This window comes from Amyelois transitella, chromosome 13 (genome assembly GCF_032362555.1).
Source record: "Amyelois transitella isolate CPQ chromosome 13, ilAmyTran1.1, whole genome shotgun sequence".
In the NCBI taxonomy this organism is placed as follows: domain Eukaryota; kingdom Metazoa; phylum Arthropoda; class Insecta; order Lepidoptera; family Pyralidae; genus Amyelois; species Amyelois transitella.
Genome location: NC_083516.1, coordinates 2777573 through 2796441, shown reverse-complemented (window position 1 = coordinate 2796441; position 18869 = coordinate 2777573). Strand labels below are relative to the sequence as shown.

The window sequence follows — 18869 nt, the reverse complement described above, 5'->3', positions numbered from 1 at the left end:
AAGCATATCCCTTAGTCGCCTTTTACGACATTCATGAGAACGAGAAGGAGAATCCTATTCTTTTTTTTTGATGCTGGGAATCGCACGACACTTTTTCGTACTTCCCAGAATTACGTCCTCACCTCTTTGGATATCGAAGCGCGTCTTTTCACCATGACTCTGGATAGGATAATATCAGTATCTTCTCGCTTTAATATCTAGTGTCTATTAATTTATATAAATAAATAATTTATATCTTATTATTTCCTTCCAGATAATGAGATGGAGCGCGGCGTCAGCAGTGAGGTGACGAAACACCGCAACGACATACCATGGACCTAGTGTGAACAGAAAGAGACAGAAAGATACTAGAGCAATGGAGATGAACGGGACGGATGCGCATGCCGAGGAAGCCGTGGCTCTGGCGTTGAGCGTGGCCGTCACCGTCATCTCCGCTATAGGACTGCTGCTCAACGCTTATATACTGTTCATCATTGTTATTACTAAGCAGGTAAGAACTAGAGATCCATTAAACGTAGAAAGGGACAGAAAGATTCAAGAGCAATGGAGATGAACGGGACGGATGCGCGGCTTAAATGAGCAAGTAATGCGTGTGGATCAAATCTGACAGGATCAAATCCTACCTCGGCCTACTTGGCCAATGACTCTTTTATTTATTTACAAATTCATGTTAACAGAAAACATATTGGATAGATGAACATCTTTTCACATTAGTTAGAGTTTTAACCGATGCTCTTATAATGAGGGAAAATATCGTGAGGAAACATTCAGGCAACTAAATGTGTAACCATGATCCAATATGAGTTGGGTTTCCCTGACGGCCGGGAGTCGCTTCGTGTAAAAACCTGACTCCCATCCGTCAGGGGACTCCAGGATCATGGTAGTAAAGGCGCACCCAGGGCTCACTCTAGAGAGGTGATGATGTAACTAGAACTTACGTTAGGAGAAAGAAGATGAGGCAAGAAATATCAAGAGTTTTCTTGGCCATCGTCTAAAATAAGAATCCCAAGTTTATTAGCCTAGTCCCTTAGTCACCTTAACAACATTCATGGGAAAGAGATGAAATGTTTCTACTCTAAAATGTCGGGAACTACACGGCACTGAATTTATTAAGTATTGTAAAACCCACAAAAGAACTTAATACTATTAAGCGTAAATAAGTTATTCTATAACTAGCTGTGCCCGCGATTCAATCCGCGTGGAATAGTTATTACGAGCATCATTTAAGCCATTAATAATTTTCCCTGTTTTTTTTCACATTTTCCATTATTTCTTCGCTCCCAATATTTGCAGCGTCATGTAATATAGCAACAACACAAAAAGACTTTTTCAATTCGAAAAAGTAGTCCTGAGATTAGCTCGTTCAAACAAACAAACTCTTTACAATATTAGATAGATAAAATTTATGTAATTGAACTCAGGAGTTTTAACTCGACACCTCTCGCTTACAAGTTTGATATCTTAACCACTCAGCTCTCACATTGTTTATCTGAAACCGGCAATCTCTATTATTGCACCCTTAATTGCGTAGGGGTGTGGAACTATATTTACCAGAGTGAGAAACATTAGCAAAAGTTACCCTGAGGCGGGAAACTCAGTCAGTGAACCCTTAATTAAATATTAAAATATTTATTCTTAGAGCCGGCCTTTTCGGGCCTGAAATGAAGTCGAAAATGTTGCACAAGTTATAAATTAATATCAAGATACGGAATTATACCCGCGTCTTGGTTTTCAACCAGGGTATTACTTAGCGGGCGGTTTAGCGGCTTAGCGGTTAATTTATAATTGTTACTCATTTAAATACACATACATACATATAGTCACGTCTATATCCCGTGCGGGGTAGACAGGGCCAACAGTCCTGAAAAGCCTGACAGGCCACGTTCAGCTGTTTGGCTTTATGATAGAATTGAGATTCAAATACTGACAGGTTGATAGCCCATCGCCTTAAAGAAGAATCCCAAGTTTATAAGCTTAGTTACCTAAGTTGCATTTTACGACATCCATGGGAAAGAGATGGAGTGGTCTTATTATTTTTTCTATTGGTACCGGTAACCACACGACACTTATATATGCTCTAGAAAATTAAGTTATTTATTTATTAAAAATAGAAGGTAATTAAGTTCATTAGAATAATACTGATCTATGAAAATATCTTCTCTCATTTCAAATTAAGACTCATACATGTTAAATAAATATCCGACGGTTTTTCTCGTCGTTATTATTCTAATTAAATCTCAGGATTTAATTAAAACTTCACAAGTCTACGGCATTTCTCGAATATAGCTAGAGAGACCACTGACACTTTGATATCTAGGAAAGTTGCACTGATTGGGGCCTTCTTTTTATTTTTAAGATGATGCTTCTATGATGATGATGATGAAGCTAAACTTATGCCTAATGGTGACATCAAATATTAATATTGGTCAAATGTCCTAAAATAGTTTACTTTATAAATTTTATCAATTTAAAAAGAGAACTATTAATCTGAAACGGAAAGTCGGATAAATGCGAAAATATGAACTTAAAAAATGTTTCCTTCGTAATGTTTGCCAAAAATCGTACTAATATTATAAATGCGAAAGTTTGTGAGTATGTCAGGCTGTCAGTATGGATGTTTGTAACTCTTTCACGCAAAAACTACTGAACCGATTACGATGAAAATTTTGTATGTAGGTAGCTGAAGACCCAGAATAACATGTAGGCATTTTATCCTGGAGTTCCCGCGGGATTAATAGGGTTTCCATACGGACGAAGTCGCGGGCGGCCTCTAGTTCTTCATAAAAGTTTAGTATAATACATTTAACTTAAGCTGAATGGCTCAGTTTTCAATGGAAAGTTTATACATACATACATACATACATATCGTCACGTCTATATCCCATGCGGGGTAGACAGAGCCAACAGTCTTGAAGACTAAATGGCCACGTTCAGCTATTTGGCTTAATGATAGAATTGAGATTCAAATAGTGACAGGTTGCTAGCCCATCGCCTAAAAGAATCCCAAGTTTATGAGCCTATACCTTAGTCGCCTTTTACGACATCCATGGGAAAGAGATGGAGTGGTCCTATTCTGTTTTGTATTGGTGCCGGGAACCACACGGCAAAGTTTATATAGCGTACGATAGTTCCATGTTAACTTTGCTTATTGCTAAACTTGGTTAAAATAACAGCCAACCAACAATGCCCGCTCTAGGGATTTCAAAAGCTTAAAGGTCGGAAATGAACAGGGTATGGTCATCAAAGTGAATTTAGTTACTCTTCAACGACCTTCCTTTCTGCAAAATTCCTTGAAATGTACGTTTATGAATTAACGTGGAGACATACAATTTGCTAGGTATACCCATATCCAGCTGTTTGGACTGTGTGTCAGTCAGTCACTCAGCATCTTCTTATTTGCATATATTTGAGGAAAGAAAACGAGTTATGATAAATAATAATAATAAACCGAACTTGTACACAAAAAAATAAAAAATCATAAGTAAATTGTGATAATATATAGTTAACTTGAAATTTCGAAGCCCACTTGTATAGATTTTTCTACCAGTGAAACGAAAGTTATCAATTTATTAATCAATTATATTAAAATTTTTTGCCAAAATGATTGTCACATTAAGGCCGTGTGCTTCCCGGCACCAATAGAAAAAAAGAATAGGACCACTCCATCTCTCTGCCATGGATGTCGTAAAAAGCGACTAAGGGGTAGGCTTATAAACTTGGGATTCTTCTTTTAGGCTATGGGCTAGCAACGTGTCACTATTTGAATCTCAATTCTATCTTAAAGCAAAATAGCTGAATGTGGCCTAACAGTCTTTACAAGACTGTTGGCTGTGTCTACCCCGCAAGGGATATAGACGTGATTATATGTATATATGTATGATTGTCACATAGGCTTCATTTTCACGGATAAAGTCGCATGTTACAGTACTATACAATAGTTATGTGACGAAAATGGCCATTATTACACTCCACTTGTATGTAATAGACTGTCAACATAGCATAGTAATGTGAAACTTGGAACAATTAACGCAGACTATAAGTTGAAGAGTCTACAGCCACTGCAGCACCGCTATGAGCCTTTCAAATCCCACTTTATACATTGCAAAAGTGATATAATTAATATACATACTACATATTATAAATGTAAAAGCGTGTTTGTTTATCCGCTATTCACGTCAAAACAACTGAACCGATCTCTGTGAAATTCTAAATACATATAGTGTGGATTAAGGATATAGGGTGCTTCTCATTTATGTTTTTAGACTAGCTTAGCTAAAAATAAATCAGTATGAGAAAATAAATTTTATTTTAAGCTACTTTCTTTATTGTATTATTTTAATACCTAAAGGATTTAATCTTGTTTTTCAGATTAGGGTGTAATAAATTGGATGTTTGCGCCAAAATCGTTAATTTTAGTAAGCAAATATAAAAGTAACAGTTATAAAAATAGCTCGAATTTCAGATTATTATTAATAAATTTCTAAATAGAAGATTTTTTTAATTAGATATCGTAATTCCCGTACCACTTTGACCGGTAAACGTGCGACTTTAGTTTTAATATCATTGACAGGTAACGCGTTTTCTATTATCAATGTATTTTCGTAATATTATTAAGTTCTAATTTGTTTTCTATTACTAAAGAGGGAAGAAATGTTTCAGAATATTCACAATTTTAGTAAAAAAGAAAAAAGTTTACGATCAGAGTAGATAGAGAAATCTTAAATCTTTTTGGCCATTTATTAGGTCATAATACCCATCAATGGTTGGATTACGCAGCTTAGTATCTGAGAGGATCCAATCCAAACGGATTATTATACGATGTTAACTGATCGGTCCCTAGCCATTCTTTATACAGATATAAGAACTCTTTTGTTACGTTTCTTCATTATGTTCCCACTTACAATGAGAAATGCGCGAAAAAAATGGTCGACACACATACAAAAAAAAATAATAAGAACAATGCAGAGTTCGTGGCAAGGCAAAAAAGATGTCTCTCTGTTCTACCCTCCGGTTGGCACGAATATATAAACTTCATCCGTTACCGCGTGATTGGCAGACAACGCACAGTCCAAAATGTTGGGTCTTCAAATTTGAAATTTGGCTTCTAGGTTCCTTGTGTGATCTTGGGGTTCCCGCGGGAACGGCATTAATACTTTGGCTATTACCTATTAAAAATTATTAATTCTTCTAAAAAGTTTCTTATCAACAGTGAGCGTATTGAATCGTATTTTATTTCTGTCATGTAATTATTGAATACTCCTTTTCGTTCTATACTTTTAGATTGTGGAACTCATTGCCTCCCGAGTACGTGTCACTAAATCTCTCTCCAAGTCTTACTGATTAGGTATTTATTGTATGTATTTTATTATTTACTAGCTGTATCCGCGACTTCGTCCGCGTGGAATAGTTATTTTGGCATCATTGAAGCCCTCAAGGATAAATAATTTTGCCCGTTTTTGTCACCCTATTTATGTCTCCCGTCTCGGGTCTACTGGAAGAGATGAGCAATAAGCAGAATATGTACCCACGATTGTTTCTTATGTTCGTCATTATTTAATAAAATAAATGAATAAATTTACTTTAAATAAAAAAACAAACTAAGGTATTCGACCGTGATCGTGTCTTATCTCTACCATCTCATTTTCGCCTCGACTTATCCGCCCTCTTGAATTCAGCCATCTTGAAATTTCTTACCTGGTTTTCGATGGCACTACAAAGCTGCTATATATCAAGTTTCAGGTAAGATTAGCCTAGATTAGAGATTTGGAACGCTCTTTAGTCATCGTCTTAGACTTTTGTCGTAGTTGTTAAGTCGCTTTAGAAAAAAAGTCACTGTCATTAACCCGCTATTGAGGCGACCAAGGGAATAAGAATTGTGCCTTACTTTAGGTAGATAAAAATGCAATTTCAATGCAAGCCTGCTTATGTTTCCCTTTTATGAAAAACACAGTCAAATAGACGTCGTTTTTTTTTAAATAATACATAACACATTAATCATGTTTTGATCCCTAACGGAGTAGACAGAGCTAGTATATACTACACGAGCATAAAGTTATATGCTGATTTCTATTTAATATTTACATACTTCACACATATATGTTCAGCTTGATGACCTAATGATGGAATTGATATTCAGACAATAACAGGTTGCTAGGCCATATAGGTAAGGTACCTAACTTTACACGCAGCTAGTAAGTTCTCATTTAGTTACTTAGGTCTTCTTGTTATTTAACTTTAAGTTTTCATCTGCAGTCGGAGATAAGCTCCGCGCCACGATTAAGCTCGAATGAATGGAATCGACCAGATATTGTAGTAAAAGTGCTAGAACTGAAATATTCATCTGTAACAACTGTTTGCAACTTTATTGGGCGAAGCAAATTTGTTTTTTTTTGAGAATTTGATGGTACACGCAAACTCATATATAGCCTATTCACTTACCTTGCAAGAAATATGTAGGTATGGCTAGACCGAAACACATTCGGTATCTACCCATAGAACCACTTTCTCGTGGAACCAAAGCTACAGAGAAGACACGTAGATAGCATAAAAAGGCCATGAAACCGGAGTATTTATGACTTTCCTTGCCCTTCCACCGTCACGGTAATGAAGACGCATGTGTTGTGGGAACAAACCCAATAATAATGGCTTAATGATGACTCAACTAACGATTGGTTTTTTTTTGTTGTGCCGATATGCCGATTACCTCACGTACCAGTAATTTTGATCAAAGTGTTTTTCCTAAGATACATCACCGAGAATCAAGATCACCGAAAGAAAACACCTACATGACAAAATTCAGTTAAGCTTATCAATTAAAAAACGGAAAATCAATTTATTTTCAGAAATTTGATTATTGAAAAAATATATTTAATAAGTATAACAAAAAATATAAAACAATAAAAAGTGTAAAAAATCATACATTATTATGATAAATAATCGATAAAAAACATGATCTTTTATTTGAATAATAATGGCCATGTCATTTTAGAATTATTTTTGAAAAAGTTTAATAAATACTCTTTTAGAAATAGAAAGCGAAAGCCCTTAGTATGAAAACATATGTTTCCCATCTTTAAATATTTAGCGGTTTATTTCTGGTTCTTGGTATTGTACTGAGGCTCCATAAAGTAGGATAATGGGTAAAATATGATGATAAATAACCTTTCCCGTGTTCTATGTAGGTTTTATACAGGCAGGTACAAATTTACGAAAACCCTGTACAATCCGCGAAAGTTATGTTGGTAAGCTTGTGTATGAGCAGTTGATTTTCTCGCCAAAGAATACTAACATGGCAACACTAAATTTTTTTTTTGGCAAATAACATATTGTAATTTTTTTTTAAATAATTTAAATTTATATTTTTTTTACTTGTGATACAGATATGCTCATTTTGTGTCGGACAGCGATTTGATACATATTCTCCCTATTTATTAAACAAATGTGCTCACTAATTTATGAAGCAGCACATCATGAGTACGAACAGTTTCCGTTGAAAATATATCAGAAGATTGAGATCCTGTACATATGTCTTGATTGGTTGTAGGAGATTTAAGACGAGTATATATTTGTCTTTTCTTCCTGACAGGAAGGCCTTTAGCGTCTAAATCGTAGTCCTCGTCACCTTTTCGGGGATAATCGTCGCTTTTTTGTCTGAAATTAAAATAAATATCAACAGGGTTAAAGTAATAGGTACCTTAAAATTAAATCAAATCATTTAGTAGGTAAATTAAGTTTATGCCCAAAAATTAAGTACCAAAATTACAAAAAGTTAGTAGGTATATATGATATCATGGAAATATGGATACAAATAAAACATACGTAGTAATCACTTCCAGTTCTCGATAGGCTAGGCTGATATTATCTATATCTAATATGAGCATTGAATACAGAGTATTAAAATTTTTAATAAGTTAAGCGGTGTGAATTTAGAATAAGTTAAGTTTGTGATTAACTTTTCCAAGCTTTATCATGTTATTCCTAAATACTTATTACAAAAAAACCGACCGCTCCGCTTAAAGTGAATTCAAAATTTGTGATAAGTACTATGATATAATTCTGCAAAGATTTTACGTTTTACAAAGATTAAAGGAAATAAGGGTATTATACCTGGATAGTTCCTGTCGCATCTTCTCACCGATTCTGTCGGTTTCATCGCCTGACTTGATATCATCATCATCTTTAAATTTAACAGCGTCTTTAGAAGTGAAGATTCTCACAGGCGGCCCTGAATACTCTTGTCTACGGCTTGCCTCAGTCGAGGGTCTTATCGGTCTAATATTCAGGGGCACTGGCCGAGGACTTGTTCGTTTCTCCACTGGGTAAATTTCGTTGTAAAGACCAACAGTCTCAATCTTAGTGTACGGTCTGAATTGAGCGAAGTACCTATCGGGTACAGCGGTGCGGGCGGGGTTCAACATGTTGAACAACCTGGGATCATGAGGGTCGAATCTCCTTCCAGATAGAATGTCCCCGATTGGAGGCAGGGGGTATTGGGGAATTAGTGTTGATGGATAGGCTGATTGTTTTATATCAGGGTCCGGGTTCAAAGCTGCAAACTGAATGATTAAGTTAGTTTCTCTTTTCTAGGCTAATACACTAAACACTACAAAAGTTTGAATAAATACTGTAGATTGGGTAAGCCTCGAAGTAAGTTCGAGAACAATGTTTTCATAGCATCTCGCACTTCTGTGAAATATTTTACAGCTTTACAACTTGCGCAGGTAACTGCGTGCTTTATACGACGATAACACATCATCCTATGGTTACAAGTATTTTTTTTGATCCGGACTACAACAGGTTTTCAGAGAGTAGGCGCAGTATTAAAACAACCACATCTAAAAGCAACGAAGAAGAAAAACCATGTGCCTTTTTTTCAGAAAAGCTTAACAATTCTCGTAAAAATAAAGCAATATTTAAATAATAATAAATATATACGGGACAAATTACACAGATTGAGTTAGCCTCGAAGTAAGTTCGACACTTGTGTTACGAGATACTAACTCAACGATACTACATTTTATAATGTATACTTGTATAAATAAACATCCAAGACCCAAGCCAATCAGAGAAAGTTCTTTTCTCATCATGCCCTGGCCGGGATTCGAATCTGGGACCTCCGGTGTCACAGACAAGCATATTACCGCTGCGCCACAGAGGCCATCGAAATATATATCGAATGCCAAGTAAAATTATCCTACTACTATTATAAAGGCGAAAGTTTGTATGGATGTATGGATGTTTGTTACTCTTTCACGCAAAAACTACTGAACCGATTACCATGAAATTTGGTATGTAGGTAGCTGAAGACCCAGAATAACACATAGGCTACTTTTTATCCCAGAGTTCCCGCGGGATTGATAGGGTTTCCATGCGGACGAAGTCGCGGACGGCCTCTAGTTATTAATATTTCTATCGTACCCTTCGTCTGCTATCTTCAGGTGTGGTGGTGGTGGAAGGTGTGGTCGAAGCTGCGTCAATGTTATACTTCCTCATATTCATTAGTCCCTGCAGAGCCTTCATTCTATCAAGTTCGTTTAGCGCACCCGATTGGACCTGGAAAGATCATGTCAAGATCATCAGGTCAATACAAAATTTAGCTTGATTAAGTTAAGGTTTTATTTTGATTATCGAATTAATTGGTAATTATTCGTTCCCGCGGTAATTTCTCATATTGTTACACATTCAGTTACCTGAATGTACCGGTTTCTTCATGGTGATTTCCCACACCCTCTTTTGAAAGAGCATAAGTAAACACTCAAGCTAAAGTAAATAATTCAGAGAAGAGTCACTGGCCGAGGTAGGATTTGAACCTGTGAACCCACACGCATTACTTGCGCATTTTAGAAGTGTTCTTCAACAAATCAGTGTTCTCTTTTGTATATTTTGTTAAAAAAAAATTACGGTACAAATTACACAGATTGAGTTAGCCTCGAAGCAAGTTCGAGACTTGTGTTACGAGATACTAACTCAACGACACTATATTTTATAATAAATACTTATATAAATAAACATCTAAGACCCAGGCTCATAAGAAATATAGCTAGCTAATTAATACTGAACTTACTTCAGCCATCTTCAGGTCAGGCGTAAAAGGAGTCGGAGTTATGGGCGCGTCTAGTGGTTTTCCCGTAAGCTTCATGAGGGAACCTTCGAATTTGTTATGATCGTTGGAGTCAAACACTGAATCATCCAGTCTGCGTCCAGAACGGACCGGTGTCTCCTCAATGTCGGGCCCTCCGTCAGTGACCTCTAAAATATTTTTAATGATGAATTACACTACACATATCATCCGCCTGGCTTTTTTCCGATTCCGTCCTTTTTCGTGAGTATGTAGACTGGGCATCTACGTCTAGGTTTTCAGAATAGGTAAGTTAGGAAAAACCAGAAGACATTACCTTCTGACCCCAGAAAATGTTGTTATTTAAAAAATATAAAATAAAATCTCCGTTTTTTTTCTCACTCCTCGAAGAGATTGCTTTCACAATAAGCCTATGTCGACATACCTACCTATTTATTCTTCAAGAATATAGTATGAAAGATTTCTAAAGCGCTGTTTAGCATAGGAAAGCTCTATCTTTTCCATGGATGATGTAATTATAATCATCTAGTGAAATTTTCCATGCTGATCTGGTGGCGATTCAAAATTAAACAAAGCGTATGCCTGCTACTTCCTATGTAGATTGTTAAAGCCGATCAAGGGAAAGGCTAATAAACTTGGCATTCCTTGGAATCTCAAATCTGAAGCTTAATGTGGTCTGTCAGTCATTTCGAGATGTTTGGCTGTTTCTACCATGTCATTTATAAAAAAGACGTGATATATGTTTATAAAAATGTTTTAGGTCATGTCATGTGGAGAGGATGAAGGAAAGCAGATTGACTAAGCAAATATACAAGGAGAGTGTGGAGGGAAAGGGCGGAGTGGGAAGGCCTAGACGAACGTATCTTGATCAAATTAAGGACGTCCTGGCAAAGGGTGAGGTCAAAGTATCCAATACCGCCAAACTTGCATGAAGAGAGTTATGAATGTGTATGAAGCGAAGGAAGTATGCAGAGATGGTGGCAAGTGGGAAGATGTAGTTTCAGCCTACTCCTCTGGGAAAAAGGCATGATTTTATGTATGTATGTTAGTATGTATATATATAAAAATGTCTTACGGTTTTGTCCGGGTGCCGGCATATTCCCCGATCTTCTCCAGCTGACGTCATCCGCTATCTCGTCATCGAACACACCTCGCTTCAAGTACACGGACACGTTGGTTTCTGAAAATAAATAAAGAAGGAAAGAATTGACATGACAAATGGCAGGACATACTTTGGCATGTAACTGAGAAGAGTGGCATAAAAGGTGATTCCATGAAATCCAACACGGGAACAGAAATTTGCGGAGTTTCTTATTTGACGCGAGCATATTTTAGTTCCAACTATATTAATTATATATTAATAAATATTATAAATGCTATAGTGAGTTTATTTGTTTGTTGGTCTATACCTCATCACGGTTTATCTAAAGAGTAATCTTCCTGAAACACACGTATATATAACTGATAGTCTGGAGAAGGACATAGAGTACCTTTCATCCCGGTAAAAACTAAAGTTCCCATGGGATTTGCGAAAAACCTGTATCCTTTTGCAGGTGGCGCTATATTCTTTGTAGTTAGCGTTAAATTCCAAGTTTTTGTAGGTTGCTAATTGGGTAGCTTTTTTGTGAGATGGCGTTAAATTTAAATGAGTCGATTTTTGTTGTGTCGTGTGGTTCCCGGCATCAATACAAAAAAGAATAGGACCACTCCATCTCTTTCCCATGGATGTCGTAAAAGGCGACTAAGGGATAGGCTTACAACCTTGGGATTCTTTTTTAGGCGATGGGCTAGCAACCTGTCACTATTTGAATCTCAATTCTATCATTAAGCCAAATAGCTGAATGTGGCCATCCAGTCTTTTCAAGACTGTTGGCTCTGTCTACCCCGGAAGGGATGGGATATAGACGTGACCATATGATCGATTTTTGTTGTGCGGGTAAATGCCAGTACCAAATATTTATTAAACTATCGCGTTAGTGAGCGACAGACGAAAACGACGTTACAGAAATAAGGTTTACATGTTGCTCGAGAATTGTAGGGAAGGATTATAAGAAACAAATTTCAGAAACATGAACTGGAAAGGTATGGAATTTTAGTTTGATGCGATCGGATTTTCGGGCACACTCTAGTAAAATTTATGATACATAGTTACCGATATAGCTTAGCATTCTTGAATATAAGAATATCACGTATATGAAAGGTATTTTAAGATCCTTTGAGATTAACACATAAATAAATAAAATGGTCATGTCAAAAATAGCTGCTCATAAAATGTTATATGGAAGCGACGACACGGGTACCTAATGTGGAATAAATTGACCGTCGTTCAGTTTTAATGCGTCTATCTCATCTTACATCCCTATCATGTTTAACACCAAAAAGTCATTTCTAAAGGGAAGAGTCTATGAAATTTTGGAAATTATTGTTTCGTTCCTATTTTTTGTACCTGCATCCAAAAAAAGAATCTTTTCCCTTTGTTTTTTTATTTAGTCTTAAAAACTTAAATCTTTAGTGAAATTTGATATTGATAAGTGAGTTTATAAATGATGACTATTGGTGCTTTTTGAACTATGAATGGATTCTAGCCTGACAACTAAACGAAGTAGATGAAGTAGATATTTTCAACTGGCTTTATAGATATGTAGAACCCACACCCTTTGAGCTATAAAGCCTTTGACTGCCGTGGACACTATTGGATGTTTTTCAGAAAAATACAGGACACGCTAGCAACACCAGAGAGTTTAAACTTATCACTTTCGCGCAAAAAGTTATGATCACTGAAAATCCGTGTTAATAAAGAAAAAGACTGAGCCATTCTACAGACCTCACAGATAAAAGTGTTAATTTGATTTAAACTTGTTTTCTTAAAATTTTATAACATTTTTCTCACTTTCCCAAAAAAAAAAATATATATTTACCCTTCAGGTCAATGTACTCGGCTAGAGAGTAGTTGTATCCCAACGCGATCCCCGACAACGATGACGTCATCATGACGCAGCAGATTGCTGAGCTGATGCAGCATGACATCGCGAATGTCCATACCCTGAAAGTTATTGAGGTTTAGTTGGATTCTGACCATCATATTCTTAAGAGTAGGTAAGCGTATATTTTCTTATAACGTAAATAGATTTTATTTCATTTTCAAATCATCCTTAATTGATAAAATTGGAGCTTAAAGGGAAGTATAATGCACAAGATACTTGGATCTCAGTTAAATTCAATTAATAATCAATCTCAAAGGTTATTAGATTCGATTCCTAGCGGCGTCAAATGTCTAGTTTGTTTTTGTTTTCGCTCCAATCGCCATCTCCTCTAAAGTCCGATTTTTTTCCTAAAATTTGTCAGTCTTACATATTTTTTATCTTTGAAGTAATGAAATCAGTACCTTTGAACAAGATCTATCATCCAACCGAAGCAGGTGAATATGCAACACATGTTGATAATGCCACCTTAGCGGCTATCTCCTTTGGTTAAATGAAATGCATTTCTTTTTATATTGTACGAAAGGATAGGAGTAATGATATCCTGAAAAGGTAAATCAGATAAAGAAAATTTTAAGAAGCTGATCTATGTATTGTTATTTTAAGAAAGACAACAATAGCTTTTTGCCTATTAAATGTAGATTTCGTGGGGTTCTTGGCAATTCCATGTGTTAATCAATGGCTTAATTCTAGAAACCGCCACACATCAAAATTTGGTCTCAGCTATAGACAGTATGAACTCGAAGTCTTCAATAAATTGTAGCAAAGCTTTTACAATATGTCTGGCCCGTAGTAGCCTTTGATTCCCGAGGCTTCTAGGGGTATTATAGTTTAATATTTGATTTAAATTCGCATTATGGTTTAATATTATAGTTGTTTAGTAGTAGTTGAGAATGATTATGTAATTTAGTCGCCTTTTTTTATGTTCGCAAGCAGAAATGAAATGTATGTATTTTCATCCGGTCTTTTGGTTTGCTCTCATTATTAACCTTAAGAAAATTGATATGAGCCATATACCTTAGACACGATACAAATACTCTTAACTCTTCACTGGTAAATTTAATCCAAGCGAAGACGAAGTAACCAAGATAGGAGTTCACGTTGACTCCCACAACTCTTTCATCAAATGAAGGTAGTAAAACATAACGATTGATTTATATTCCACACGATACAATTGCATTAGTTTCCACGATATCTGAACAACTAATTTGGAAGACTCTATTAACAACGAACGAATGGCTCAGACATTCTTCTTGTCAAAATTGTTAGATACTAAAAATGATTGAAGTTGGTGATTGACAAATCGGAATCGGACGAATCCTTTGACGAGGGAAAATTAAAAATAATGATGACAAATCTAATCCTTTTTCTATGGACATAACTCTAAAAAACAAACATCCACTTATCCAGTAGATTCATACTCACGACTCCTTACACACCATACGTACATAAAATATTGTTAGTGTAAAAGTGTTTTTGTGTGTTTATTTGTCCGTCTTTCACGTCAAAACCCTTAGCCGATCTTCATGAAATTTTATATACATATAATGTGGAGTATGGAAAAGTACTTTTCATACGGGCAGAGCAGCGGAAAGCTAGTGGAATCATAAATTTGTTGAATCATGGTTTGGATTGAACTAACTCGCTTTTAAGATGTAAGTAGCAAAGTCGTTAAATTCATTAGCTTGCAGTTAACTTTCAGAATACTTTGTATATGTATAGCTTTCCAAGAATAGTCCCAGCAAACTCAAACTTGGCGCGACAGGGGATTTGTAGTTACTCTCAAATTTGCTAGGTTTAACCATATTAATAATTGCTCTATTCATCAAAACTTACATATGCAGCGTGGGCGGCAGGAGCGTGTTCAAAAATATACATTCAGCACGCTGTGGGAATACCAAATGAAGCCCAAATATGGGTTGCAGAATCGAGTGACGGGAAAATGGAAAAGCATTTTCTTCTGTCGTCTAAGTAGTAGGGGTCAGACAATGAACACTTTTTATTTTTATCACGGATTAGTGCCGTATGGTTCATGATGATACTACTCGTAATAGAAAACAGAGTAGAACAGCTCCATTTTTTCCACGGATGTTGTAAAAGGCGACTAAGGGATAGACTTAAAAACTAAGCAACCTGTCACTATTTGAATGTCAATTCTATCAATCTTTTTGAAGATGAATAGAAGATCAATAGAAGTGACTATACTCGTATATGTATATGCTTCATGTATGTTATTGTTACTCGTTTTTTCAAAGTTCGAGGCAGGCAAAACTGAGCTCAATCGCCTGTCTTTACCTTCCTATCGAAATATAATGTACTAGAGGCCGCCCGCGACTTCGTCCGCATGGAAACCCTATCAATCCCGCGGGAACTCTGGGATAAAAAGTAGCTTATGTGTTATTCTGGGTCTTCAGCTACCTACATACCAAATTTCATGGTAATCGGTTCAGTAGTTTTTGCGTGAAAGAGTAACAAACATCCATACAAACTTTCGCCTTTATAATAGTAGTAGGATAATAGAAGGTAATGATTGATTGACTGACTTATCGACGCACAGCTCCGTTTTAGGTCTAGGGATTTGAAAGTTAGTAAAAGGTCAGGTCAAACACCCGAAACTACCGAGACAGAAGAGAGTAATGAGTGTGGATGAAGCGAAATAAGCATGTTCTATGTATGATCGTAGTTTCTACCTACCCCTTCGGGAAAGAGGTGCAATTTATGTATGTATGAGAGAATTTCCCGAAATTGCCGCGGGAACGGAGCAAATAAACGGGATTTTTTTTTGTTTTATGTTGATGGAACCGTGGGCATTTAACTCTAGTCGCGTATGTATGAGCATTTTTTTACGGCATCAGCAATTTTACGAAGTGTGACAGGAAGTTATTCCAGCCAATCCCACTTGTTGCTATCTCTCGCCGGAAACGACCGTGAGGGCGCCACTGAGCACGGAAATTCACCCACATCCCACTTCCGGCGGGCTACGTATGTTTTCATTCTAACAATAGAATTTTATAAAAATACATTGTTAATTGAGATTTTTACGTTATTTTTAAATTGCAGCGTGGAATGTTGCTTGACCTTATTAACTTAAACTAGCGACCAGCACTGGCTTCGCACGGGTAGATAAAAACCTTCCTCAGAAAACCCTTTTTTCAACATTTTAAACAGGAAGAAAATCGGTTTCTTTACTTATCGAGGTTAGCGCATACATACAGACAGAGAAAATATGGAGACTATAATACATAGTTATAAAAATACAGTCGAATTGAAAATCTCCTCCGTTTTTGAAGTCGGTTAAAAATACCCGTGCTTATAACCGTGCCCTAATTATACATTGTGAAATATTTTTTTCTGCTATTAGGATAGCCAAACACGTATAGTCTCACTATATAAATACACTTAAATTCAACTATGTTCAAAAATTTGAGCTGTATAAAAATTAGAAGGACGATTAAAAATACCACAAAAAAATTACTTGCGTATTTTCTCGTATAACTTTTGCAACAATTTACAACATCAAAAAACAATGGCACGATCAAGATGGATGTCTCTATGCTAATTTGAGTGTCTCGTGATTTAAGTTACCTAAAACGTAATTTATGTGAAAAATTCATTCATCATCTGAGTGCTCAGTGCTTTCAGCGCCGTTTTTAATCGTGATGACTAAAAGAGAGAAATAAAAACACCACGAACTTATCAGGTCTAATTTTGTCTTGGTCCACACCCCCCTTGACTTTCACAAACACGCGAAGGACAAAACATCTCACATTTAAAAATGCGTATAGGGTTATATATTTCAAAATATTTATTCCGTGTGGTTACCGGCACCAATACAAAAAAGAATAGGACCACTTCATCTCTTTCCCATGGATATCGTAAAAGGCGACTAAGGGATAGGCTTACAAACTTGAGATTCTTTTTTAGGCGATGGGCTAGCAACCTGTCATGTTGAATTATTATTTGAATCTCAATTATATCATTAAGCCAAATAGCTGAACGTGGCCATTCAGTCTTTTCAAGACTATTTGCTCTGTCTACCCCGCAAGGGATATAGACGTGACCATATGTATGTATGTATATTTATTTTTTCAGCCAGCTACAGCGTCGTCAGTACTGCTAGTGCACCTTGGCGCTGTGGGGGCTCTGGCCAGCGGTGCAGCGCTCTGTGGCGGGGGCGGGGGCTGCGCCTGTGGAGCCCTACTGCACGCATTGCATCCTCTACAACTGTGGACTGTATGTGGATTGCACGCTGATCGAGCTGCCGCCATCGCAGCGCCTCTGCATTATGCCGCTATTGTGTCGGCACGAAAGGTGAGAAAAATACATGTATCAAGCCTTTATTACTTACTGGGTAGAAGGAGTCAATAGTCTCGAGGCAAACGGCCACGTTCAGGTGCATGGTTCAATGATGGAATTGAGCTGTGCTTTAGTAACATTTTACGTCATTCATGAGACAAAGATGTAATATGGCCCTTTTCTTAAGCGCTGGGAACTAAAAGGCTCGAAAGGTAGTGATTGCATTATATTATAGTATTGTCACGCGGTTACAATAGATTATGTTTCAAAGCAGCAGGTTTTATAGCATGTTTATAGTTTTAGCAACTGATAATGTAAATTGTTTGCCTGACTAACTTACAATGTTATTTATATTTCAGGTGATGATCTGTGTCGCGGGCGGTTGGGTGGCGACGGCGGCTCTCCTGGCCCCGCTTGCCGCCGCGCAGCCTCCGCTGGCCTACAGAAGCGCCCTCGGGAGCTGCGCCCCAGACTGCGGCGCTGGCCCGGCCGCCCTCGGTTTCTGTCTGCTTTACGCCCTGTTGACGTTGTTCCTCCCTGTGGTGCTCGTTCTCCTTTGCAGCCTCAAAATACTTCGCATAGCTCGATACCATCGTCACAGGATAGCGGCAGCTATATACGAAGTCACGTTATCAGCTCAAGTTACCGTCACTCATCAGCGTAACCCATTCTCTCCGCCACCTCCGCCGCGACATCGAGCGTTGTCAGCAGTTATTCAGCCCCTTGGATCACTAGCCATTCTCTACTTTCCTTACTACTGTGTTCTTATATGGCCTGCCATTGCCGTTCCACCACAACCGGTAGCCGCATTGTCAGCGGCCCTGCTGGCAGCTGCTCCTCCGATCAACGGGATCTTATATGGAATTAGAAGTCGTGCACTGCGGGATTCGTTACGAAACTATAGGCGTAAAAGAATAACAAAAAGTGAAGTGACTCAAGAAATACAGGCAAGAACTCCCAGTGCTTGCGGGTCGAGAAGACCTTCACTTTCGGCTGGTTCCGGGAGTATACGGCCGCCCACAACGCGGCGGTTGTCGGATGCTGCAGCCATGGGTTCCCGGGGTTCAGAGCGGCCAGCGCCACGAGCGGCTTCTTGCAATATGCTTCAAGATTCGCAGGAAGAGGACGTGCCCCGACCACGAACGTCTGCCATTCCGCTGATACGTGCTCCACCCCACGTTGTTTTGGGCAGGGCACTCGGCCTCGAAGAGACTGGTCATCGGAGGCGAAGACAGTCGCCTCGGATAACCGTGACTCGAGCGATGTCTGATGAGAGCGAGTCACCAACGCGTCGGCCTCTTTGTCGACAACAGTCGCGGTCCAGTGGCGCCCTCCTCGGAGGCCTATCATACTCCCCGGCCCTCTCGGAAAACATGAACATCGATCGAGCCGACGAGCAGTTGCTTCTCACCTGGCCACAGCATCAGTCTCACTCAAATCATGATGTATTATAAAACGGGTAATAGAATAGTTTCCGATAGATGTGCATTTAAAGACAATAAATGAGTGTGGGG

General features: G+C 37.7%; 2 protein-coding genes across 2 annotated transcripts; one reads left to right on the top strand and one right to left on the bottom strand.

Moving 5' to 3' along the window:
* The first annotated feature begins 355 nt into the window (after positions 1-355).
* Positions 356-18859, top strand: LOC106138294 (beta-3 adrenergic receptor-like). The gene is made up of 3 exons (XM_013339408.2): positions 356-490; positions 17152-17370; positions 17715-18859. The coding sequence occupies exons 1-3, from the start codon at positions 356-358 to the stop codon at positions 18807-18809; spliced, it is 1449 nt and encodes a 482-aa protein (XP_013194862.2). The 3' UTR covers positions 18810-18859.
* On the bottom strand, positions 8043-13513 carry LOC132902395 (uncharacterized). Its single transcript, XM_060947364.1, has 7 exons — positions 13464-13513; positions 12997-13121; positions 11154-11258; positions 10064-10248; positions 9418-9552; positions 8107-8555; positions 8043-8055 (listed from the first exon to the last, which is right to left on the bottom strand). The coding sequence occupies exons 1-7, from the start codon at positions 13511-13513 to the stop codon at positions 8043-8045; spliced, it is 1062 nt and encodes a 353-aa protein (XP_060803347.1).
* Positions 18860-18869: the final 10 nt, after the last annotated feature.

Excerpts from the sequence above, each read along its gene's own strand:
- LOC132902395 (XM_060947364.1), bottom strand. The coding sequence starts at position 13,513 with ATGTGTTGCATATTCACCTGCTTCGGTTGGATGATAGATCTTGTTCAA. Across the intron at positions 13,122-13,463 it reads ATGATAGATCTTGTTCAAAG|GGTATGGACATTCGCGATGT; the intron begins GTACTGATTTCA and ends AATAACTTTCAG. Across the intron at positions 11,259-12,996 it reads CGAGTACATTGACCTGAAGG|AAACCAACGTGTCCGTGTAC; the intron begins GTAAATATATAT and ends ATTTATTTTCAG.
- LOC106138294 (XM_013339408.2), top strand. The coding sequence starts at position 356 with ATGGAGATGAACGGGACGGATGCGCATGCCGAGGAAGCCGTGGCTCTG. Across the intron at positions 491-17,151 it reads TCATTGTTATTACTAAGCAG|CCAGCTACAGCGTCGTCAGT; the intron begins GTAAGAACTAGA and ends TTATTTTTTCAG. Across the intron at positions 17,371-17,714 it reads CTATTGTGTCGGCACGAAAG|GTGATGATCTGTGTCGCGGG; the intron begins GTGAGAAAAATA and ends TTTATATTTCAG.